Source organism: Dama dama, chromosome 9 (assembly GCF_033118175.1).
Source record: "Dama dama isolate Ldn47 chromosome 9, ASM3311817v1, whole genome shotgun sequence".
Taxonomy (NCBI): Eukaryota; Metazoa; Chordata; class Mammalia; order Artiodactyla; family Cervidae; genus Dama; species Dama dama.
The window spans coordinates 85,268,823-85,296,094 of NC_083689.1; the positions used below are offsets into that span (position 1 = coordinate 85,268,823).

Below are 27,272 nucleotides of genomic sequence, written 5' to 3' on the forward strand. Positions count from 1 at the left end.
AGAATCTGCCTGCAATGAAGGAGAGACAGGAGACTCAGGTTCGATTCCTGGGTCAGGAAGATCCCTTGGAGGAGGAAATGGCAACCTATTCCAGTATTCTTGTCTGGAAAATGCCATGGACAGAGGAGCCTGGTGGGCTTCAGTCCAAAGGGTTGCAAAGAGTTGGACACGACTGAGCGTACAGGCTTACTAAGTATACCAATGTTAGGTTGAAACAGCCACTATTTTAATTAAACATATCAATTTTGGGGAAAACAACAGGAGCCACAGCAATTTTAAAAACAAATACATGGATAAAATGTAACCAACACATACAGTACAAAAAATGAAATGCCCTGAAAAAGGTGTTAATGTAGAATGGATACACTTATTTCCAAACTCAAATTTCAGTTCTTTGCTTCCTCAGGGTGCAGTGGTGTTCCCAAGTAAGCTATGGTCTTGTAAACTGTTTTGATGGAAATGGAAACAGGAGAGAAAGAAACTTTTACCTCTGTTGGAGGATACTCTCTTAGAGGTCTCCTCTGTTCCCTCAAATATCTATTGCAACTCTACATGGACACCACCTAACCTCCCATTCCACCAGGCCTGGCCTTGTGATTCAAAGTAGTCGATGGTAAAAAGGAAGACTGTGACATGGTGGGGTATCCACTTGATCCACTTTTATTCTCTATACAGAACAAACACTTTTCCAAACTCATGCTCATGGACACTCACTTTCTCAAGGCAAATCACCCAAAATGCATCCACCATTTTCTACGCATAACTTCTATATTTCTGTTTATGGTACTAAAATCATGCTCAAGCTCAAAACCCTGGAATTTAATTTTTCTTACTTTTTCCTTTCCCCCTCCTCCCATAACAGACAATCAATTGTCAATGACGCACCCTCAAACTCTCTTACAATCTGATATATTATTTTTATTTCAATAGCTGCCAGTCTCATTCAAGTTCTTCTCTGGGCGGTTAGCCATAAAAGAATCTTAACTGGTGTGCCTGCTCTTAGACTTGCCTCTGTGTTAAACATAACATTTATTCCATAAAATTTTACTAAAAGCCTCATCAGCTCAGACTTTGTGTTGCATACTTATAATACACACCACAGATATCTACCTTCCTAAACTAGTATTAGTAACAAGCTGAAAACCCTTCAGTAACCCATCTTAAATGTCTCCTTCATCTAACATTGATGCAGTTCACATTCTGGTATCTCCTCATCATTGCAGACTTTTATCCTTTCATTCCACACCTACCTCCCTGCTTCTCCCCTGCCGCCAGCTCCGTCCCCAACATTTACCTATTTTTTCAGTATAGTAAACCAGTCCTTGTAGTACCCTGAGTTCCCACCATCTCCTTTGTGACTATATTCATTCTATTTCATCCATCTGAAATAGCCTCTTTAATGTTATCCTCAAAAATGGTGAATATGCTAAATTCACCTTCAATAATTAAAATGTAAATGGCTTTTTGATGTTTTTATTATACTCTGGTTGCATAGAAAATAAGTATTTCTTCCTTAAAGACTCCTAAGACCCCGCTGAGGATTTAAAAATAAAACATTTAAAGCCTGGTATTCCAGGGATGTGGATATTTTATGATCCTTTTACTATTTAATTATGACTTAATTATTGACAGTCTCCTGTCATAGGCAAAAATCCTTTGAAAACAATTAAGCATTACTATTTCCAGTTCATGGAGGAATGGGAATTCCACTTAAGGCAGACAACTGATACAGGCAGGTTAATAATAAAATATCACCAAAGCAGCTTAAGTAGTTAGGCCTTAGAATTGAGATGTGTTGATGCCATCCATTACTTTAAAATATCCCACACCATTGTCTCATTTGGAAGAGCAATATACTATTCTCCAACATCTTAATTTATTTAATTAATTTGCTTCTAATAGTGAAAGGGGCACATCCAAGGATAAGTGTGTTTCTCCTGCCAGACTGTGAGCTCCATCAGGGTAGCAATTACTACTTTTTCCCTAAGATCACCAATATCACAGTCCACCTGAAGTGTCTGCTCATTATGTAACCCCCTGGGTCTAACTCTGACCTATTAATTCAGAAACTCTAGGGATGGGGACCATATTTTTAAAAAAAAAACTCTCCAGGTAATTTATAAGTAGTTGAAGTTTGAAAATCACTGCCCTAGGCTAGAGGAGAACTTCTTGCTTACAGGAAGATTATAAATGTTATAAAATACAATAATCACTTTATAAAGCCTTAAGAAAATTCAAGATTCTACCAGTGCCCACTTTCCACCTCCAAAAAAAAAAAAAAAGGAAAAGAGCACTTCCAAGAGCTTTCAAAGTAAGAACAATACCAAGGTTAGGAATAGTTTAGCTCTGGCCTCACCCACAAGCTGCCTGCATTTAAATCCCAACTATGCAATTTACTAGATTAATCAATTTGGATAATGTACTTTTCCGTGCCTAGATTTCCCTATCTGACTAATGGGGACAATAACAATACCAACTGCATGGAATTATGGACTCAACACATGCCGAGTAGTTGAAACAGCATGTAGTGCTAGCTATCAGATTAAAGTTAACACATGATGGTGTGGATCATGAACTCAGCTGGACGAAGTAAAAGTGAACAGAGTAACTTTTTCTGCACTTAAATCTAACCACATTCAGTTAAACCACCACCAAATTCCACAGATTGAACTGGTTTCAAATTAATTACTGTCTCAGGAAAAATAAAAGCTTTTAGAATTAGGCCAGGTGGCTTGGTACTCGGTCACATTTTCAACACAAGGAGGTTTTCAGCGAGGCCTCGGGGCAGAACAAATTTCTTCAGTGTCTGCAGTGGAAATAAGGGATTCCTTCAGCTCAATCCAAATAGGAACCCCATGAGCTCCCAGACGATAAACATAAGGAGACAATCACACCTTTTGCTCAGAATCTCACTTTTCCCCTTGCTTCTCTGCATTCCCCACCCCTGAGGACTCAGGACAGACTGCCGGCAGACCTTCAGTGCCCTTGCAGGAGGAGCTGCTGCCATCCTTTCAGGATAAACTGTTGCCTTGGAGGCAGTAGCTGATGCTGATTCCTAAGCAAAATTTCCCGTGGGCAGGTGTCATAAGCAGGTTTAACACCTCTGGTTGAAGTCGGATTCACATTCACAGCAGACTCACGCTCATGAGTGCGTGTAGTAATTTCTGAGAAAAGTTACAAGAAACTCTAAAAGACAATAGGAACTCAGACTGTTGTCTCCTTTAGTCCTAAATGTCAGAAATTGAGATATATAGTCCAGAGGCTGCCCAGATGGCCATGTGAAGAGATTTGAAGAGGGGACCAGAGTAAGTTTGCCATGAAGGTGATCAAGGTAGACTGGAAAACCAATTACAGAGAGATTAAACTTTGAATGTTTTGTTTTTTTTTTTTTTCATGACAAGAGCAAGTTAATCAATTCAGATGATTTCCACTTTAATCTACCAGTATCATAAACTAAAAAATCACTCTGGTAACATGCATGAGACAACAGGAACTAAATGCACCATCTGAACCTTTGTAAATATAGAAGGTAAGTTGGAAATGTTTTCCTTGTAGCAAAAATGTAGAGCAAGTACATATCATGAAAAAGTCTTTTATACAAGAGTAGTTTACTGAATTATCTACTAAGATTTTAACAGATGTTAAAAATTGTTGTAACTTCATATTCTATATTTTATGAATAATAGTAATAGATTTAGTTGCTTTTTTCTGACATTCAGGTGAGGGTGAAAATGACATAGCATAAGTTAGGGAAATACTAGTATTTTCAATGTTTTTCTGTGGTAAATTAGTCTCAGAGAGGATATGGCTATTTTAACAACAGTGATGTCTAAAGTTTCAAACTCGGATGGTGCAATTATAACAAACATTTTGCAAGAAGCTAAACAAATATTTAATTTGTAACATTTCAGGAACAAACCATAAACAGGATAGGAGAACATGAAAATTCTGGTGTTTGGTACTCAGAGTTTAATCAGCAGACTTCCTGGCAAACACCTTACAAATATTACCCCCACCCATTTAAAGTTGCACATAAAAGGGGTTTGCTGTGATTACAGAGGGAAGAATAGGCCACTGCAATTACAGGAAGCTTGATCCCTCTGCTGTTCAGATGGGTGAGAGATACAGTACAGTCTGCACCAGTGGGATCATGCTCACATTTAAGCACACAACAGCCGAACACAGTGAGCTAGGTCGTTTGGACATTCTCAATACCATTCAGTGCAGTTTATTTTTTTTTTTTATTTTTTTTATTTTTTTTTTCCAGTGGGTTTTGTCATACATTGATATGAATCAGCCATGGATTTACATGTATTCCCAATCCCGATCCCCCCTCCCACCTCCCTCTCCACCCGATTCCTCTGGGTCTTCCCAGTGCACCAGGCCGGAGCACTTGTCTCGTGCATCCCACCTGGGCTGGTGATCTGTTTCACCATAGATAGTATACATGCTGTTCTTTTGAAATATCCCACCCTCACATTCTCCCACAAAGTTCAAAAGTCTGTTCTGTATTTCTGTGTCTCTTTTTCTGTTCTGCATATAGGGTTATCGTTATCACCTTTCTAAATTCCATATACATGTGTCAGTATGCTGTAATGTTCTTTATCTTTCTGGCTTACTTCACTCTGTATAAGGGGCTCCAGCTTCATCCATCTCATTAGGACTGGTTCAAATGAATTCTTTTTAATGGCTGAGTAATATTCCATGGTGTATATGTACCACAGCTTCCTTATCCATTCATCTGCTGATGGGCATCTAGGTTGCTTCCATGTCCTGGCTATTATAAACAGTGCTGCGATGAACATTGGGGTGCACGTGTCTCTTTCAGATCTGGTTTCCTCCGTGTGTATGCCCAGAAGTGGGATTGCTGGGTCATATGGCAGTTCTATGTCCAGTTTTTTAAGAAATCTCCACACTGTTTTCCATAGCGGCTGTACTAGTTTGCATTCCCACCAACAGTGTAAGAGGGTTCCCTTTTCTCCACACCCTCTCCAGCATTCATTGCTTGTAGACTTTTGGATAGCAGCCATCCTGACTGGTGTGTAATGGTACCTCATTGTGGTTTTGATTTGCATTTCTCTAATAATGAGTGATGTTGAGCATCTTTTCATGTGTTTGTTAGCCATCTGTATGTCTTCTTTGGAGAAATGTCTGTTTAGTTCTTTGGCCCATTTTTTGATTGGGTCATTTATTTTTCTGGAATTGAGCTGCAGGAGTTGCTTGTATATTTTTGAGATTAATCCTTTGTCTGTTTCTTCATTTGCTATTATTTTCTCCCAATCTGAGGGCAGTCTTTTCACCTTACTTATAGTTTCCTTTGTAGTGCAAAAGCTTTTAAGTTTCATTAGGTCCCATTTGTTTAGTTTTGCTTTTATTTCCAATATTCTGGGAGGTGGGTCATAGAGGATCTTGCTTTGATTTATGTCGGAGAGTGTTTTGCCTATGTTCTCCTCTAGGAGTTTTATAGTTTCTGGTCTTACATTTAGATCTTTAATCCATTTTGAGTTTATTTTTGTGTATGGTGTTAGAAAGTGTTCTAGTTTCATTCTTTTACAAGTGGTTGACCAGTTTTCCCAGCACCACTTGTTAAAGAGGTTGTCTTTTTTCCATTGTATATCCTTGCCTCCTTTGTCAAAGATAAGGTGTCCATAGGTTTGTGGATTTATCTCTGGGCTTTCTATTCTGTTCCATTGATCTATATTTCTGTCTTTGTGCCAGTACCATACTGTCTTGATGACTGTGGCTTTGTAGTAGAGTCTGAAGTCAGGCAGGTTGATTCCTCCAGCTCCATTCTTCTTTCTCAAGATTACTTTGGCTATTCGAGGTTTTTTGTATTTCCATACAAATTGTGAAATTCTTTGGTCTAGTTCTGTGAAAAATACCGTTGGTAGCTTGATAGGGATTGCATTGAATCTATAGACTGCTTTAGGTAGAATAGCCATTTTGACAATATTAATTCTTCCAATCCATGAACACGGTATGTTTCTCCATCTGTTTGTGTCCTCTTTGATTTCTTTCATCAGTGTTTTATAGTTTTCTATGTATAGGTCCTTTGTTTCTTTAGGTAGATATACTCCTAAGTATTTTATTCTTTTTGTTGCAATGGTGAATGGTATTGTTTCCTTAATTTCTCTGTCTGTTTTTTCATTGTTAGTATATAGGAATGCAAGGGATTTCTGTGTGTTAATTTTATATCCTGCAACTTTACTATATTCATTGATTAGCTCTAGTAATTTTCTGGTAGAGTCTTTAGGGTTTTCTATGTAGAGGATCATGTCATCTGCAAACAGTGAGTGCAGTTTAATTATCATGTGAAAACAACCACTATCTGTCTCCCATCTATTCTGTTCAATAGTCTCTATTCTTCTATAAATCAATCATCTGTATCTATCCATCCAATATGGGTTTCTGTGTTTTATTTTTTTTTAAATCATGGTGCTATGAAATAAACTTAAATCAGGTGTAATACTAACTCTCAAGTGATATAAGAGAAAGATAGACAAAAACCCTTTTATGTTAAATATATGAGTCGCTATCATTGTAATATATACTTATCAGGGTGGGAAAAAAGGACAGTGTAGTCACTTCTGGCTTTAGAGATAAAAAACAGGAATTCTAGGAATCACTTTATAGACAAGGCAGTAAAGGAGTTGAATCTAAAGAAGACTGGTAGGGTCAATAGAAGAACCCAGAAGTGTGTGTGCCTAATCACAGAAGCATCAAACAGCCAGGTAAAGTTGAGCGACAGCAAGAAATCCAGGTCAATGAGGTCTTGGGTGCTGAAAGAGGGGGAGCAGCTTAGAGGAAAGAGACTCTGATGCAGCTTCTTTTATATTAGAGAACAATTTCTACCTGGTTAGTCATCTATTCCATACCTCAGAGAATCTGGAATTAAGATTCAGATCACATGCTTTAAAGCAAATAAGCAAGAAATGCTGCTGCTGCTGCTAAGTCGCTTCAGTCATGTCCGACTCTGTGTGACCCCATAGACGGCAGCCCACCAGGCTCCCCCGTCCCTGGGATTCTCCAGGCAAGAACACTGGAGTGGGTTGCCATTTCTGTCTCCAATGCATGAAATATATGAATGTCTAGATGTAATTAACCTTATAGAGATATATAGTATGGATGGGAGTGTATCTGAGAACATAACTTTTTTTTACAGGAAAAAAACAGGATAAAGACTTTATACTTGAATGAAGAAGTAGTAAAGACATGTTAAATTCTGTGTAATTCAGGTTCTGTAACTAAAAAACATCTTGAAAACGAAAAAAAAAAAGTCTACTTCTTAAATTCTGTGTTTTTAAAGATGGTTTTTGTGTCTCAAGGAGCTCCGGTGCCTGTGAGTACCAAAAAAAGTCTTACACACATTATATATAGACTTTGTAAATGAAATAGATGATTACTCTATTTTTTACAGCATTTGTGAATCTGGTTCACAAAGTTTAAAAAAATCCCCACTGCTTATGGAATTTATATTCCAGAAATGTGAATTTGTAACATAACATGTGCTCACATAAGTCTGTTAGGCCCATGTATTCCACATTATTATTTTGTTTAAAATGCAAAAAGCAAATGGGCTTGCTTTCAGGTACTTAAAATTTTCTAACAGAGAAGAATCTAATAGTCATTTAGAGACATTAACTTTTGAAAATACTTAAAACCTTTATAACTAATGAATAATGACTACTAATGAATTGTTGCAAAGGTGGGATAAACTTCTGACTGGAATACACAAGATGGTTCTGTCTCCCTCTAGTTTAGAGACTTTTTGTGGGTCACATAATTCTTACTATGTTTCCTCATTTTTATTCACTGTTCTTTCCTCTCCTCCAGCTCTACAGTTATCACTACTTGCAATTTCAAAAACAAAGTGCCCAGGTCATCAAGCAAAAGTGTCCTTTGCATTTTATGTATTTTTAATATCTCAGGCAGTTCAAGTCCAGGCTTTATAAACTGATAAGACACGTTTTTACAGTGCAGTCTGAGGATGACCTTCAATACATGGGACTGTGGGACAATCCAGAAGTTTCTGTTTGTATCCAGTGACCCACGTGATTCCTGGGCACATCAAAGTTTTAGAAATAACTACCGTCCCCCAAGCTCTGTGGCATACAGAAAAGGAACATGTTAAGATCACATTCACATTTTCTAAGGGGTGATGAATTACTTAAAATAGATCAAAATCTATTTTTCTCAGTGAATAAATAGTAGCACTGAAACAATTACTGTTAAATTAACTTTCAGAGGAAAATTATGGCTTTTCCTTAGTATGTCTGTACATACTAAGTCACTTCAGTCATGCTTGATTCCTTGCAAGCCCATGAACTGCAGCCCACCAGGCTCCTCTGTCCATGGAAGTTCCCAGGCTAGAATACTGGAGTGGGTTGCCACGCCCTCCTCCAGGGGCTCTTCCCACCCCAGGGACTGAAGCTGGGTCTCCTGCATTGGCAGGAAGGTTCATTACCACCAGTGCCACCTGGGAAGCCCTGTCCTTGGTATAGCCATCATACAGATCAGCATGTAATAATATAGCCATGCAATACAGGTATAATGGGAATTTCCTTTTGTATTCTATAAATACACTAAGCTAGTTTTTAGCTTAACAAATTTTTATTAAAAATAGACTATCTAGATATAATAAAATATTATGGTTCAAATAAAATGGTTAGCAGATGATGTAACACCAGGCTACACATGTTACATTATTATGTTTATTCTATTTACTTCCCTATATCTTAGATACAGAGCATTGTGGAAGCAAGTAGTATTGTTTTTCTAGTGCCCAGTGAAAAATAGACACAGAGTAGACATTCATTTAGTAAATGTCTGGTGAATGGATGAATAAATAAATCACTGAAAATCCAATATGTATGCATCCCAGAAAGAACATATACAAACAAAAATCACTTTAGAAATTAAAAAAATAAAACAATAAAACATATTTTACTACATATATCTGTAAAAAAAGAAAAGGAAAATAATAGGAATGGAAAATGTTTATCTTTTAAAATAATAATCATCCTGACTAATCTGATTCAATAAGCAAAGTTCCCAGAGGTTTAGATAAACTTTTAATTTTTGCATAATACAAAGCATATTTCTATAATTGTATAAAGTTATTATTTCTAACACAGCAGTTAGATATGAAATTGATATTCCAGGATGCTATGAATGAGTTAATGTGTAAGACGGTGGTTATTTATTACTTGGGGGAAAAAATCTAGGTGAGGAAATAAAGGTCAGAAAAATTAGAAAAGAAAAATAGATTTCTGTTTAACTGTATTTACTGAACAAACTCCTAAAATTCAGAACCAATTATGAACTTTGTGGTGCTATCCATAATTGCATGCTGAGTGTATAAATTTAAAAATGGCAATTTTAATTTTCATTTCATCAGGATAAGGAAGAAAATGAAATTGAATACTAATTAGTATATGTGTCTTATACACCTAAAAGATTAGGGGAATACTGTGCCCATTATAAGTAAGTTTAAGCAAAGTACTCAAATGCTTCATTTGAATGACTGAATATAAATAAAAGAATAAAGTGACAAGGAAAATTAATTATGCTCAAGCAAAGAAAATCTGTGATATGATTATACTTCCTAGAGCCTCTTAGATATGGTTGTTCTTTAAGAAAAGAGACGTATTTTTCTTTGGAAAAATAACTTAGAAAATGAGGTATTATTAAATATAATAACTCTCTGAACACAATAATGAAATATGTATTGAAAAGCAATAGTGAGTTTTCAGTTTTCCTCCCATGATATGCAAGATTTCCTTATCTAATATAAACCCTTTTAATTAACTTTTACTGTTTTTATCTAAGAGTTCATTATCATCCTCATAGAAAAAGCAAGAGAACTCCAGAAAAACACCCATTTCTGCTTTATTGACTACACCAAAGCCTTTGACTGTGTGGATCACAACAAACGGTAGAGTATTCTTCAAGAGATGGAAATACCAGACATCCTTACCTGCCTCCTGAGAAATCTGTATACAGACCAAAAAGCAACAGTTAGAACTGGATATGGAACAACAGATTGGTTTCAAATTGGGGAAGGAGTACGTCAAGGCTGTATTTTGTTACCCTGCTTATTTAACTTATATGCAAAGTGCATCATGAGAAACGATGCACTGGATGAAGCACAAGCTGGAATCAAGATTGCCAGGAGAATATCAATAACCTCAGATATGCAGATGACACCACCCTTATGGCAGAAAACGAAGATGAACTAAAGAGCCTCTTGATGAAAGTGAAAGAGGAGAGAGAAAAAGCTGGCTTAAAACTCAACAGTTAAAAAACTAAGATCGTGGCATCTGGTCCCATCGCTTCATGGCAAATAAATGGGGAAACAATGGTAACAGTGACAGACTACTTTCTTGGGCTTCAAAATCACTGTAGATGGTGATTGCAGCCATGAAATTAAAAGATGCTCCTTGGAAGAAAAACTATGACCAACCTAGACAGCATATTAAAAAGCAGAGACATTAGTTTGCTGACATAGGTCTGTCTAGTCAAAGCTATGGTTTTTCCAGCAGTCATGTATAGATGTAAGAGTTGGACCATAAAGAAAGCTGAGCACCAATGAATCGATGCTTTTGAACTGTGGTGTTGGAGAAGACTCTTGAGAGTCCCTTGGACTGCAAGGGGATCCAACCAGTCCATCATAAAGGAGATCAGTCCTGAATATTCCTTGGAAGGGCTGATGCTGAAGCTGAATCTCTAATATTTTGGCTACCTGATGCGAAGATCTGACTCATTTGAAAAAACCCTGATGCTGGGAAAGATTGAAGGCAGGAGGAGAAGAGGATGACAGAGGATGAGATGGTTGGATGACATCACTAACTTGAAAGACAAGAGCTTGAGCAAGTTCCAGGCTTGGTGAAGGACAGGGAAGCCTGGTGTGCTGCAGTCCATGGGGTCACAAAGTCAGACACAACTGAGTGACTGAACTAAACTGAACTGATCATCTTCACAACAAAAGCAAAGTAATAATAATAAATGTAGTTATAATAGCAATAGAGTGCCCTTATAATTAAAAGAAGTATTTAGTTATTCTACTTAAATTGATGAAGTTATATATTTAATCTAAGACTCAACTCTTTGTTCTCTTTCACTAAGGTTATTTCTACCTATAATCAGTGGGAGAAAGCAAGCTTAAAATTCATATTCTGAAAGACAGAATAATGAGTAGTGTTAAGTAGGCAATGAACTGTGACAAAGTGAAGTGAAAAATCAGGGCCTAAAACAATCATAAAGTGTTTCTCAGAGAAAAACAAACTGCAAAAGTATGTTATTCATGGTTTATTGATACAGGCAATCACTGATGTTCACGAACATAACCTGCCAAAGAGAAACTCTGATGCAACTTGTGACATCGTCTCTCAGTTGCTCTGCAATTTCTGCTATGAATCTTAATTTCTAAGGTTTTATCATGACCTCAATTCTGTAAATGCATTTCATAAGGTCAACTTAAAAAATGGTCTCTGGAATGATTTTTAGCAAATAGAATATAGGCGTTTTTGTTGTTATGTGTTTACTTGAAACTTAATTAATTGGAACTTCATTAGTCTACGATCAAAATTGTACAGAGGTGCCATTTCCACTATCTGGAATTTTCTCCGCCCATGTGGCAATTGATTAGAAAAATCATGTGTAACTAAAGAAGCAATTTCTGCAAATGCATGCAAATTAAATTCATAAAACCAAACAAGAGTATCAGATAATCACATGGAGCCATATAGATAAAAGAAATGTATATAGAATGTGTAAAATTCATAAGAAATCTGAAGAAAGATATATCTGAAGGAGACTCTGGCCCTGTTTTGAAAGTATAGAAATCATATCACTTGGCTGTAAATTAATATCCCTTTCTATTAACTCTCTGTAAAGCAACCTCTATCTTTTGCCACTTAATAATATTACATCATACATCCACATCTTAATAATTACCTCTGACTCAAAATATGTAGTCAAAATATAAAAGAGATCAGCTATCTAAACAAATGAAGATTCTGTAATAACTTCCTATTCCAATTCTGTGGTGCACTGAACCCACACATGCACTTCCCCCAGCAACCTAAACACAGGTCATGATTTGCTATCTGGCACTGCCCAGATTCTCATGTGGCATCTTGGATCATCCTGTTTCCTTGGTATCTAGTCTTTACTGAAAGTCATCTTCCAAGGCCTGTCTCAGAAGCTATCTTCCCATGAGCCTTTCTCATGATAATTAATAACTTCTTCCTCTGACCTCAGTGTGCACTGGATTTCCCCTCTCTTTAGCACACCTCAATGAATTGTTAAATGTTATTAACATGTGCCACACCAACAGAGGTATAAGCTTTCACAGAAATCATGGTTTGAGCACCTTTTCGGCCTCCAAATATATAGTTTTCCTGTCTCACTTCAGTTAAGGGTTCAAAAGGTATTAAGCAGATAATACATAAGACGCAGACATTACTCCCATCCATCATACCTTTCAGAAATCATTTAATATCTTGGTATGGCATCATTCTCTCACATTTAAAAACATAGCTGACTGATGATAATAAATGATAGAGTATTAATTGAAACACACCCAGTTACTGAAAGAGGGTGCAGAAGACATTTGAGATATTATACGCCATTGTATAATTTATGTATACACATATGGAACCACTAATAAGACAGAGGAGGAAAAGACACCATTTTTACACTCCTGAAGTACCAAAATTTGCTACCAAGTGTTAACATAGTACTAATGGACACATGGCATATGTAAAATCCTCTCTTTGACATGTACCTTCAGAGAGTGATATTTACAACTCAAGGTCATTTTTACATTTTTAACTCTCTTCATTCACTTTCAAATGGAATATTCACATTCCCACAGTTTCAGGATTTATAGTCAGTTTGGACTCTAGCTAAATCATCCTTTCTTCTGTGACCATGAAGAAAAGTCACACTTTGGACACTCACCATCTTCTTTGTGAAATGACTCTAGCCATTCCTTGGCAGAAACCCTGTCCCATCCCGTCTGTTACCTGAATCCATGGCCATCTGTCATTTTCTGCAGCTGTCCAGGCATTTATAAGTCCCTTCTTATTCAGACGTGCATAGTAGGGATACCATTTCTGGAGTCCAAAAAGAGCTCGGTGGGTAGATGAAGCTGTGATTTGCTGATTTGAAATGATTCCCCCTTCAATTCCCAATGGGCCAGAGCATTCTAGGAACAAATTAGAGGAAAAATGTGAAGGTATCAGAAATAACATATCCACATGTGGCTGTTAGATTTGATAGAAGATTTTTAAAAGTGATTTCAACTTGGACCATCATGCCATTCAAGCCCCTCACATTTCACAGGTTTGTTACAGATCACATGGAGTGATTCTTGCTCCTCCCACCCCTCCTACCACTTTCTTCTTACTTTGCTGTGAATGTAGCATCTGAACAGACATGTCCCTTCTGCACAACTATTCTGTGTTATATTCTGCTATCCTGTGTTGATCACATCCACAAAAAGTGTAATGTCCTTAGAAGGTCTATCTCGTATTTTATATTTCCATTGGCACACCTCACAAATCATAATTTGTCAAAAAATATCCATTGGTCCGTTATTTCTTGACTAGGCTACATCTGACTTTTGTATTAAAATCAGTTACGTACTGACTTAGCATTTCTCATGACTATAACTTTTTCAGTTATATTTTTATAATGGCTGGCAGCTATGCTTCCAAAAAAAGGGCGATATGTAAACCTGTCAAAACATTTTAAACTATTATAATAATAACATGATATGCTATAAGTAACAGGAAATACACAGACAAATTATTTTTATAGAGTAAGCAGGTAAGCACTCAGACATTATATAGAGCAGTATAAACACCACTAAGTAAATCAAGATATTAAAATATTGACATTTCTAATTTGAATTCAAAATACACAACTCTATCAATAGGGACTCTGCACATACATTTTAGCATTTTTCTTTTATTTTTTGTTAAATTTGTAAATTGGAATTCAAGATACATTTACTAATAAATACTTAAAATACTAAGATTAAAGCATAATATACTAAAAATAATAGGTCCTCAGATACTGAAGGTATTTTGATCTTAAAATCAGAAATAAAAGTAAATTGATGTAAAACTAATATATGTACTCAAAATTTTTATTTTTTTTATTTTTATTTTTTTATTATTATTATTTTTTTTTTTTCCAGTGGGTTTTGTCATACATTGATATGAATCAGCCATGGATTTACATGTATTCCCAATCCCGATCCCCCCTCCCACCTCCCTCTCCACCCGATTCCTCTGGGTCTTCCCAGTGCACCAGGCCGGAGCACTTGTCTCGTGCATCCCACCTGGGCTGGTGATCTGTTTCACCATACATAGTATACATGCTGTTCTTTTGAAATATCCCACCCTCACATTCTCCCACAAAGTTCAAAAGTCTGTTCTGTATTTCTGTGTCTCATTTCTCCAAAGAAGACATACAGATGGCTAACAAACACATGAAAAGATGCTCAACATCACTCATTATTAGAGAAATGCAAATCAAAACCACAATGAGGTACCATTACACGCCAGTCAGGATGGCTGCTATCCAAAAGTCTACAAGCAATAAATGCTGGAGAGGGTGTGGAGAAAAGGGAACCCTCTTACACTGTTGGTGGGAATGCAAACTAGTACAGCCGCTATGGAAAACAGTGTGGAGATTTCTTAAAAAACTGGACATAGAACTGCCATATGACCCAGCAATCCCACTTCTGGGCATACACACTGAGGAAACCAGATCTGAAAGAGACACGTGCACCCCAATGTTCATCGCAGCACTGTTTATAATAGCCAGGACATGGAAGCAACCTAGATGCCCATCAGCAGATGAATGGATAAGGAAGCTGTGGTACATATACACCATGGAATATTACTCAGCCATTAAAAAGAATTCATTTGAACCAGTCCTAATGAGATGGATGAAGCTGGAGCCCCTTATACAGAGTGAAGTAAGCCAGAAAGATAAAGAACATTACAGCATACTGACACATGTATATGGAATTTAGAAAGGTGATAACGATAACCCTATATGCAGAACAGAAAAAGAGACACAGAAATTCAAAATTTTTAAATTAAAAAATAAAAATAACATATGTACTATACATATAATATACATTTAAATTTCTTAATTATTTACTAAAAATTCACCAGAGAGTACACTTATTTTTAATTCAGTTTTGAAAATTCAGAATAAGTAATATTATAATGAAAAGCAATACCTAGTTTTCTTAATTTCAATAATATATACTATACTCAACTTGTTGAATAAAAATTACATTTGTATAATAAATATGATAATTCTATTATAAAATATACTATAATGATATACTAGAATTCTTGAAAATATGAAAGGAGTTTACTGTTATTATTAAACCTTAGTGCATGTAAGTCAACTTAGTCATTGCTACCAAGGATATTTTAGATTTTAATTACTACTGAAGTCTAACAATTTTTAGTAATTAAATGTTTACATTCAGATTGAGGATGCAAGGAGATCCAACCAGTCCATCCTAAAGGAAATCAATCCTGAATATTCATTGGAAGGACTGATGTTGAAGCTGAAACTCCAATACTTTGGCCATCTGATGCAAAGAGCTGACTCATTTGAAAAGACCCTGATGCTGGGAAAGATTGAGGGCAGGAGGAGAAGCGGCCGACAGAGGATGAGATGGTTGGATGGTATCACCGACTCGATGGACATGAATTTGAGTAAACTCCAGGAGTTGGTGATGGACAGGGAGGCCCGGCGTGCTACGGTTCATGGGGTCACAAAGAGTCAGACATGACTGAGTGACTGAACTGAACTGAACTGACTGAGGATGCAAATATGAAAGGAAGAATTCTGCCACGGGACTATAATATTTTAAAAAGTTACAAGGATGATTCTCACTGCTCTCCATTTTTTTCACTAAGCATAAATGTTTCTTTTATCTATTCCAAACTCAGATAATAAGTAGTTCAAAGGACAATTACTTAGTACATTTTCCCAATGAATTTAAAACCTTTAAATACTTTTTGTAAAAACAAAACTTGTGGATAAGTAATCATCTTAATCAGTTGCTATTAGTATATATGACATTAATATAGCAAAAACTGCATCTTTGTTATTGATAGCTGACAAATTATTCAGTTGCTGAGTTAAATTTAGACAGTTTAGACATTTTCTAAAGACTGCATTTAGAACTCTAGCACTTTATAAAGGGGCACTATATCACTTTGAAGTCATTTAATTAAGAAGTCATTCATTTTTAGAATCACACCATTAGGAGTCATGGATAATAATCTGATTTTCACATTCCTAAAAAAATGAACATTGAAAACTCAAATATTGAGTCTTTGGATTCTTGCTCTGCTTTGCATTTCAAACTTCAAGATCTTTACAGATTTCATAAAAGCACTAAGTAACTTTCATGATGACACTTTGATTTTAAGCAACTGCAGGAGGCTGGGTTTTTAAGAATGTTGCCATTAAAAAGAGTCTCAAGGATGCTTGTCCTTGATTTGCACAATGTTTGGAAGGAAAAGTACAGCAGGAAGGGAGGCCATTTATTGTAGGCCCGTCAGTGGAATGGCAGAGCCAGAGAGTCAGCTTTGATTAATTAAACTGCAAGATAGCCTCAGAAAGAATTCTGTACCATTTAGTTGTTTACTTCTAAAGACCTTATGCTGAATTGGATATCTTCACCGAATTTGTAACTATTTTAAAAGAAATTAGACCTCAAACCACTATTCAGCATGTCCACTTTGTCAGTCCTCTTAACCTCCTCTTACTAGCAACTATATCAGCAAACAATGGCTATGAACTGCTACTTTATCATATAGGCCAAACACCAATGAGCAATTTAAAAAGATATTTGCATTTATTTACTCTGTCATAAGGCTCCCAATTTTGTCATGTCCTCAACAGTCATACATTCAAACAAAATAGAATTCAAAAATATATATTGACATGCTGCATGTATACAGTACTTCACAGCTTACAAAATATTTTCTCCTGAGCTATCTCAGTGCTGTGAGGTCAAAACTGGTGAATTTTTCTTTTCTCAGTCCTCAAGCCCACAAGTTCTTTTAGAATTAACTTTTGCAACATTTACTTACATACTATACTTTATGTGGCCAGTGACTCTGGGTGGGGCGGGGCGAGGTTCTTGAGCAAAACATGAGTGTGTGAAGTATCAGCTTAATTCCTTAAAAATGGAATGGTCATCAGTTTTTCTCATTTCAAAAATTGTCGTTATGGTGACACAGAGTCTACAAGCTGTGAGGTAATGAAAGATAAATGGTGTGTTCCCTTTGAAACCATAAATTGCTAATAATGAGCTTGGTTCTACAAGGTCACTTGCGCATCTCTCCTTAGAGACGAGGCCATCCCGGCCTTTTGGCTCCTGCGCAGCAGACCCCGAGTCTGACACTGCTGCATCCTTAGATGCTCACAGTAGCTTGGCTTGCACACAAGAAGAGCTCAGGAAATATTCCTGAATACTGGTACTGGGTGCTTTTATTCCTAGACAGTAACCTAATAAGCAAATTTCAGTCTTACACTTTATTTCACACTGGAAAGTTGTCACAACAGCAGCATTTTCTTCACTAATCATTTGGACCACAATCAAATGGATGTCATCATAATAAAAGGTTCAAAATCCAATTTCCTTTTGCCTGTGCCATCCACTTCCCCAATGTCCTATTAAATACAACAGTTATAAAAACTAATGAAGGAGTTGCAATTCAGAATGCAAATGATTATACACCTAAGATTAAGCGACCTTAAGCTGTGAACAATAAGATGCTTAAAAGAAAGATAACATGGAGATATATGCTATCACCATCCATAAATGAGGGAAGGACATGAAGTAATACTTGATGAAAAACAATATTAGATGAGCATTTTGAAGTTTGAAAAGTGCATCCACATGTGTTTCCTCACATAATCAACATAACAGTTCAAGGAAAAAAGGTTATCACACTCATTTCATAAATGAGGAAACCAGTGAGGAGGGAAGGTAAACTCATAAAAGGTAAGTCTGGAATTTAAGCCAAATGTTCCTGCAGAAACAGAAAATAATATCAATTGATAGAGTGAAGAGTTCAGTAATTTTTAAAAAGCTGATACTGAATTGTTTTTCTTCTGTTGTGATTTTACATGGGGATGTGTGTACACATACTAGGAATAGAGGATAGGAGAATTAACATGAAGGAATCATGTAGAGTATTACTAGTGGTACTCAGGATATGATAGAGCCTTCACCAACTGGCGAACATTAAAACAGTAGGCAACAGTCTGTGGCAGTGAGTCACAGAAGTAAATATTGAGGCATTATGGCGGTCTGTGTCCCTTTACAGGTATAAAAAAAAGAAAAAAACTGATCCTCTACCATTACTGATCTATATAGACTGCTTACCTAATTCGGATAGGTTTACTCAGTCCTGACTAATTTATTGACCTCTTATTATGTGCCCATCTAGCAATATATCTATCCATTCATCCATCCATCCATTCTACATTCATTAAATTCAATTTTGAAAACTGCATATTAATTAGAGGCCCTCTATACACAGGCACTTTTCTAGGCAGTGGAGATACAAGGATGAACAAGGCAGAAAAAGCCTCAGCTCTTGAGGTTTATATTCTAGTGGAGAGACAAACTCTAAACAAACACTTAAATAAACAAGGAAATACCATAAAGTGGTAAGTGAAGAAAAAAAAAGGGTGAACCAGGTGGAGGTGTGAGATGATCAGAGACAGGCTTTCTGAGAGATGACATAAATCTGATCTCTAAGTGAGAAGCAGGAATTGGCTACTACACTAGATTTACTGTACTGATTTTCTGAAGGAGCTTTCAGTCCAGTGGGAGAGACACACATAGAAACAAACAAACAAAAAAATTCAATGTATTAACATGGCAGATGTGATGCTGGATGTATAGAATTCCCTTGGAGAATGGGAGAGGGAATTATAATCCTGCCTGGGCTTCATGGAATAGAGTAGGGATTAATATAGTGAAGAAGAAAGGGAGGGCAGACAGAGAAATAGGGAAGAACCTGCTATGACTAGGGAACTGAAGGCAGATCAGTATTATTAGAGCAAGACGGGTTGGTGAGAGGTTACAGGATGGGGTAAAGAAGCAGAGATAGATTATTTTTCTGGAGATTTTGCTGAGAAAAATTGATTCTGCTAGTGATGGGAAATTTTTGAAGGATTTTAACTATGGTGATATTGTCACTTAGCATAAATGATTTAAGAGGGGCCAAAACTATGGCCAAGTAACAAACTACTACTACGGTCCAGGTGAAAAATGATGCAGGTCTGAAAGAGCAATGGAAAAGAATAAGAGTTCAAAGCATATTCAGAAATCAAAATCGAGCAACAGTGTTTACAGGGTTAGTCATTCAGTCATGTCTGAATCTTTGCAATCCCATGGACTATAGCCTGCCAAGATCCTCTGGCCATGGGATTTCCCAGGCAAGAATATGGAGTGGGTATCCATTCCCTTTTCCAGGGGATCTTCCTGACCCAGGATCAAACCTGGGTCTCCTGTACTGCAGGCAGATTCTTGACTGTCTAATTAGATGTAGAATGGAGGAGAAAAATGGACTTATCTTCGAGGGTGACAGACAGTAAGTAGCAGATAGCAGTGCCCAGTTGAGGGATTGGCTATGCCTCACAAATAACACCTTTAAATCTAATTCCTTCCTTAAAATGTTATCAAAAATTACTCTTGCTGCTGGACTGCATTTGAGAGGATCTGTCTTAATCCCACTTGCTATTACTATGCAGAACACCACAGGCTACATTCATATCAACCAGGCTCCAGGGACAGTTTTCAATATTGAAAACCTGTTTCTATGCTGAGGCCACACCCAGAATTTCCCTGCCTCACAGCTCATCCATGCGTGTATATCTGCTCTCCCACAAAATGGGGAGCCCCTCATAGACCAGGGTTATATCTCACATGGTATCCAGCAGCAAAACTCATTCTCAGCAGAAAATTGATCTCAAAATAAATATATAAGGCAAATAAACAGTAATAATTACAGCCAATATTATAACATTTTATTTGCATAATTTACTTTTAAATTAAAAACAATATTTCACCTAGTCTCTCAAGAGAACACCGATATTGAGGCCTTTAGAAGTTGTTTAAATGTTGAGCAAAGAGGAAGAGCATCTTTTCCATTAAAAAAAAAAAAAAGGACTGACAATCAGGTGGGTTACTTCTGTTCAACTTCTTGCCACCCAACAACCAGGCATCTCTGAAACTGTCTACCATTATGCCTTGAGTAGGATTTTCTCAGGTGGCTCAGTGGTAAAGAACCCACCTGCCAATGAGAAAGATGCAGGAGATGCAGGTTTGATCCCTGGGTCAGAATGATGCCCTCGAGTAGGAAATACCAACCCACTTAAGCATTCTTGCCTGGAAAATTCCATAGAGAGAGGAGCCTGCTGTGCTGCGGTCCACAGGGTCGCACAGGGTCAGACATGACTGAGCATGTGCACACACACACCTACAGTGCGCCGAGTGGCAATTTGGTCATTGCCGAATATGGCAGTAGAACATGGTGGTCTACGTTTTGTGACCATTAGACCTGTGTTTATGTATCTTTGGTACTCTGCTTGCTTTCGTCAGATTCAACAATAATCCTAAATTAATGAGTCCGATCAACATCAATGACCAGGGGCTTTTAGGTGGCGTTTACGTAATCAGGTAAATAATCAGTTTGCCTGAATGGTCTGAGTGGCCTGGAAATGCCTCCTGCCCCAGGGTCCTGAGATTCAGATGGAGAGAGTGAGTGAGTGATGTCATCTGGCAGGGGGCGCACAAGCAGCTGGGCCAGCCGGGGCCGAGCCTCACGCGTTCTCCCCAAAGCCACTTCTCCACCTCTGCCAAGTCCACGCGCAAATAAAACAGCTTCAACGTGAAGCCTTTCTCACTCTGCAAACTCACTCTCTGGAGTGTGGCAAAGAATGGCATCTGCATTTTATTGATCTTGCAGCTGACAGGGAAGCCGTACCTCAAGAAGTCTCACATCTTGTTCCTGAGTGTGCTGATTAAGCCTTTCAAACAAGGGGGATGCTTGGCTGCGTCCATAACAGGGATGTACTGCTTTCATTTGCTCTATCTCAATATCCAGACATCTTCAGAATGAAAGGATTTCAAATTAAAGCCATGTTAGAAACAAATATTTAAACATCTTCAGTTCTCTCCTCCTCTGAGCATCTCATCTTATAGGCGTGTGGATCCTCTGCTGTGCTTAGCATAGCACGATAATTGTGCTGAACAAGAGCGCTGGCGAAGGAATTACTGATGACCTCCAATACTGCGGAAACAGATGCTGATTCAAGCAGAAACTTCCCTCTGTGCCACTTGGACCACAGCCTTTCCTTTATTCCTAGGGTTTGTTCTATTTTGAGAGTTGTCTTGAGACTAGGTTCTAAATTGGTGAGGGAGAGATCAAGGCCACTATTTCTCACTTAGTGGCTCAGGGGTTGAAAGGAACCCTTAAAATTTTGTCTTATGAGTTTTCCAATATCGAAAATAATAGAGTATAGTTCTTAACAGAAAGGGGAAATTCTTTAGTGGCCACCTATCACAGAATCAGTCTTTAAGACTGAAGAAAATTAGCATTTATCAAGAGTAAGCAGCCCATCCAATGCAAAGAAGTAGAGTTTTCTCCAAGGTGCACATGCATTTGATGTGAATTCCAAATAAGCTTAACTTATTTGGAATTTAAGTTAAATTATTTAAGCCCCCTCCACCTCACCCCAGCCCTCCCACACACTTGCTGGTTTCTCTCAGCTTATCATTTTTCAAGGGGTTGGGAAGTGGTGTCAGAGGAAAGTGGACAAGGGACAGAACAAGCTGTAAGTAGAAGTAGGAGAAAAGTTGCTCTCAGAAACAGGGTTTGGATGCCCTAGCTTGGGGGTAGGAGAGCAGGGAGATGGGGAAGGAACTCCCTGGGTGTGGTGAGAGAATGTGAAGGTAGACACCCACAACACAGCTCTCCCATCACTCACAGATCACCTTGGAGCACCCGTAGGGATCAGCCAGCCTCGCCTCATCGCACTGAGAGTGATCATCTTAAAAGGACTTAGAATGAAAAATCCCATTTGGGGATTGCATCTCTCCACACTTAGAGAATGCTTCAGGACAGAGATTTCACATATGGCCACAGTAGCCTTGCGTAGGGAAGCTAGTCCTTGCAAAAATCATCAAAATAGCTTCTCCAGATTAGTTAAGCTTATTTGGAATTCACACAAAATGCATGTGCATCGTGGAGAAAACTCTACTTCTCTGCATTGGATGGGCTACTTTTGATAAATGCCAATTTTCTTCAGCTTTGAAGATTGATTCTGCGATACATGGCCACTAAAGCATTTCCCCTTTCTATTAAGAACTATACTATTTTCAATATTGGAAAGCTCAGGGGTGCCTGAGATAAATGATGAGGAACAACTATTTATGCATATTTTTTCCTCTTCAATAATAAACTTCTTAAAGGTAGAAACCACGCCTTTTGCATTATGTATGTTTTCAAAGCACTTAGCACAGTGCCTTACAATCAGCAGTTCTCAATACTATGGGTTATCATAAATTAAAACTAATCACTGCTGTTTTGGGATTACTTTTCTTCCTTTCTTGAAACTAAGTTAATCTTCCAAAGATAGATATTATCACTCTAAGGATTCTACATACTAGGTGGGCGTTAAAATCAGAAATACTTTTGGTATGCTGGACCACTTGAAATACATAAGAATTATGTACTGAGGTAGGGGAAATATGTTTGGAAAGAAAATCAGCCTTCATAAACTTACAAATTCAATTATCAGCCATCTAGCTATTTTCCTATAAAATATGGTTATGCTTTTCTTCACATTGTATTATCTCAAATCAATTATGATGCAATCTCAGTTAAATTAATTGTTTTAAATTTAAGAAAAATTAAACTCATGAATAAGCTAAATTAGAATAGGAAATTGCTCATTAATATTTTCCCAAGCTAATTTTTTGAGCATATTGATGCAGAATGATAGTGCTATTTAAATAGCAGGGTCTACGGACGCTAGCATTCAAAAGCCAAAATTTATATTGAGATAATTTATAGAAGTCAATGAAATCTAATATTATCATCCTATCACAGTTAACAGCATTGCCATAGTACAATCAAAGAGCATGTTTTAGTTTGTGTAAGATGTATTCTCTCAGAAGAGAAAAGCACACGTGCTTTTCAAGCACTGAGTGCACTTTTGCAGCCAGGCAAGATTTTAGTAACTTGTACTCAGGCTTCCACTTACACTGCACAATTCATCATCTACCGACTATGAAGATAACAACATGGTTTGATGAAATATTTGTCCGTAGACTCAAAAGCCTGCAATCCAAAAACTTACAGGTATACCTATTCTCGCCTTCTGACAAAACATATCTGCAGAGGAAAGAGCTACAAAGGGGTATAATGGCAAGGGAAATGCTAAAGGTGGGATTCAGTTGCTTCAGGAAACAGGAGTCGAATACTAAATGTAAATATTCAAGCACTGCCATGCAAAAGACACTTTCCCACACTTACAAGTTATTTACATCTTTTAGGTGTCTTTGGTAAATGTCTATCATGGTAAGTGCTGCAAGGAATTGCCTCTGATGTTTGGTTATAAAGCAATATGACTGGCATGTGGAACACAGATTTTTATTTGAGAGATAAATCACTGTCCCAAATCCAATTATCAGCTATCTAGGCATTTTTTCTGTACAGTGCAGCTTTGCTTTTCTTCATGCTGGATGTTATCTCAGGTCAAGCATGAAGGCTCAGTGTTCCAGAGGTCAAAAGAAACTAAGCTGGAAAAGAACAGGAAGCTGCTGCAGATGGCAGGTACAGCATAAGCCCTCTCTAAAGCTAGCATTCCTTGAGAAGGTGGTGGAACGAAGGCTCGAGGGCCAAACGGAGCCTGGAAGTACACAGTAGCTGATGTGATTATTTGAATTCTAGAGATATCTATTGACACATGTATATTAACTCCTAAAATATTTATATAAATAGATATACTATATAAACGGATAATTCTTAAATAGTCAGAGAGGTATGAGAGTGGAAAAGGGAGCTAAAAGTTCTCACAAGCAAATTTTTTTTCTAAGTCTGCTCTCCACATCACAGCATCAGCTGTTGTTTTTCCTCTTTCCAGACTAAATCAACGAGTAAAATTTGGACTTCCATTGTGGTCCAGTGGTTAAAGAATCCACCTGCCAATGCAGGGGACACAGGTTTGATCCCTGGTCTGGGAGGATTCCATATGCCACAGGGCAACAAAGCCCACGCATCATGACTACTGAGTCCACGTGCAACAATTCTGGAAGCTGAAGTGTCCTAGAGCCTGTGCTTCACAAAAGAAGCCACTGCAATGAGAAGCTTGTGCACCCTAACTAGAGAGTAGCCCCGGTTCGAGGCAAATAGAGAAAGCCCACACAGCAACGAAGAACTAGGGCAGTCAAAAATAAATTAATTTTTTAAAAGTTAATCTTTTGTCACTATTTCCAGGATAGAACTGAGACAGAAGATGAATTCTTGATTGATTCTAGAAATCAAACATTCCTAGAGAGTATCACAATGTTTTGCATAGAGTATTTGCCATGACTTTGGAATTTCTGAAAGGGAAAATCCAACATAGAATTTATAATAAAACAAAAGTAAAGCTATGGAAACAAAGAATGAATTAAGAATTTTATAGGAAGAGCATTCTAGGAGAAGTTAATAGACTACCATTTTGTTATAAATCTGTAGAAGCTAAGCCAGCTTTTCATACATTATTTCTTATCTGAGATTTATATCTGAGATCAGTTTTATAATGTAAGGAATATAGGTCAGCCTATTAAAATAGGAAATTTACCTTTGCTTCTTTTCAAAGCTCCTATATATAATAATGTAGACCTTGATGTTTTTTTATGTTCAGGTTAAATGTTCATTTTTCTTAGATAGTATTTGTAGAAAAAACAACTAAAGAGTGTATTGTGCTGTGTGCTGAGTTGCTCAGTCATGTCTGACTCTTTAAGACCCCATGGACTGTAGCCCGCCAGGCTCCTCTGTCCATGGGGATTCTCCAGGCAAGAATACTGGAGTGGGTTGCCATGCCCTCCTCCAGGGGGATCAAACTTCCCAACCCAGGGATCAAACCCAGGTCTGTTACCGAATAATGCACAATAGTAATACACCTAATAATGGGAAAGGTTGAAGGCAAAAGTAGAAGAGGTGGCAGAGAATGAGACAGTTAGAGCTCATCACCAATTCTACGGACATGAATTTGAGCAAAGTCTGGGAGATAGTGGAGGACAGAGGAGCCTTGCATGCTGCAGTCCCTGGGGTCACAAAGAGTCTAATACAACTCAGCAACTGAAAAACATCAAATAATGACACATATATTTCCAACAAGTAAGGTATTAAAAATCTTACATCTAAATTTAGATATTCAGTTGCTGGAAAAGGTATAGAATATTAGCTATGTTCAACAAAATATTCACATACTTTATGATACACTGCTGTTTTCTGGTATGTTCAAACAGAATACATGATTGTTACGCAGTCTGACCTAAATGATTAAGTAAATAGATATGTTTCTTATAAACTTATGTTAAAAATAGATGTCAAATATAAAGTTTTCAACTACAAATAATCCTGTGACTGCCCATTACAAGTTTCAAATTTTGAAAAGGTAGTCAAAACTAGAATTTTATGCTTTTTCTTAAGCTTTTAATTAAAAGAGGACTTAATATTTCTCTTACTTTGGAATGAAGTAAAAGACTAGCTTCTCCAGAGGCTTTTATCTTACCACCTTACTCATGCTGAATTGCTCACCACACTAGTTATATATTTACAAGATTAACCAGGAATCAGGTAAAGGTCAACAAATCACAAACATAAAACAAAGCATAGCCATTAACCCAAAGCCATTAACGCTTCCCTTGTGGTTTAAAAGGTAAAGTATCTGCCTGCAATGTCAGAGACCTGGGTTCAGTCCCTGGGTTGGGAAGATCCCCTGGAGAAGGGCATGGAAACCCATTCCAATATTCTAGCCTAGAGAATCCCATGGACTGAGGAGCCTCATGGGATTACAGAGTTGAGCATGACTAAGTGACTAACACTTTCACTTTCATTAACCCAAAATGAAGATGTAAGAATTATTATCATTGCTAAAAATTCCTGTAAATTATGCAAAAAGTGATTTTCATTCTTATCAATTCTTCCCTTTAGTCAAATGTTTCAAAAAATACTAAGAGCAGTTATTTTGCAACTTAACAACCATTAGGACACAGCAGGATATAGCTACTATTATTAATATACAAGAATGATAAATTACACAAAATAGAACAAGGGATATAAATTTCACCTTGTATTATTAGGAAAAATATTTCATTAGTTGAACATTTTTCTTCAATTACCCCAAACCTTTTTAGATACATAAAAAGAAATATTATGAACTATAAATATTATGTGAACTATAAATTGCTCAGGTAGGGGTTATTATAGTATTTCCTTTGTGTCTTAGTTCTTTCAAAAGTTATTTGCTCAGCTAAACCAAAACTGAAAAGATAAAAAGAAAATAGAAACATTCATTTTATATTAATAGATGTAAATGTCTACAGTTTCATAGGGTCATACAATTTGCAAATGTAGGTAATTTACTTGGGAAATAAGGTAACAATTAAGTGTCATATACTGGTGACATGATGTATGTAACGTGACTTATTGAGTCTTGGCCCACTTTCTAGTATATCAGTTCATCAAGACTGTTTTCACTGTAATTTTGGTGGAGGGTATGAATGAAAATGCAGTTCCAGATATCGGTATTTTTAAAAACATTTGGGTGATACTAATATATAGTAAAGTATGGAAACTGTGAGTTAATCATCTGTATTATTGAGAAAAGAATATCCACCTTAGATTTGTTTCAGAGACTAGAAACAATATATAGTAAACACATAGTAAACCATGTGGCAATTAATATGCCCTTAATGAATAGAAGTTCCTTATATGTAATTGTTAGTTTATTGTTGTTCTAAAGCAAAAGTTAGAATTAAAATTTATGGGTAGGAAAGACTGACTTCCATTGTGACTATCTGAATACCGAAGATTGAAAAATATACTGCCAGTTCAGCCAGGTTTTCCAAGTATTCACTTCATATTCAGGAAATAAAAGAAGAGTAGAACATCTACTCCCATTTCCCACACAAAATATTCTTAATAAAA

The 27,272-nt window shown here is 37.0% G+C and overlaps 1 protein-coding gene across 3 annotated transcripts in view; it reads right to left on the reverse strand.

Moving 5' to 3' along the window:
• Positions 1-27,272, reverse strand: part of EDIL3 (EGF like repeats and discoidin domains 3) — a 457,861-nt gene that overhangs the window by 165,694 nt on the left and 264,895 nt on the right. For all 3 annotated transcript variants that reach the window (XM_061151964.1, XM_061151963.1, XM_061151962.1), the window contains one exon: positions 13,029-13,210. In XM_061151964.1, coding sequence (XP_061007947.1) covers positions 13,029-13,210 — 182 coding nt within the window. The remainder of the gene's footprint in view (positions 1-13,028; positions 13,211-27,272) is intronic.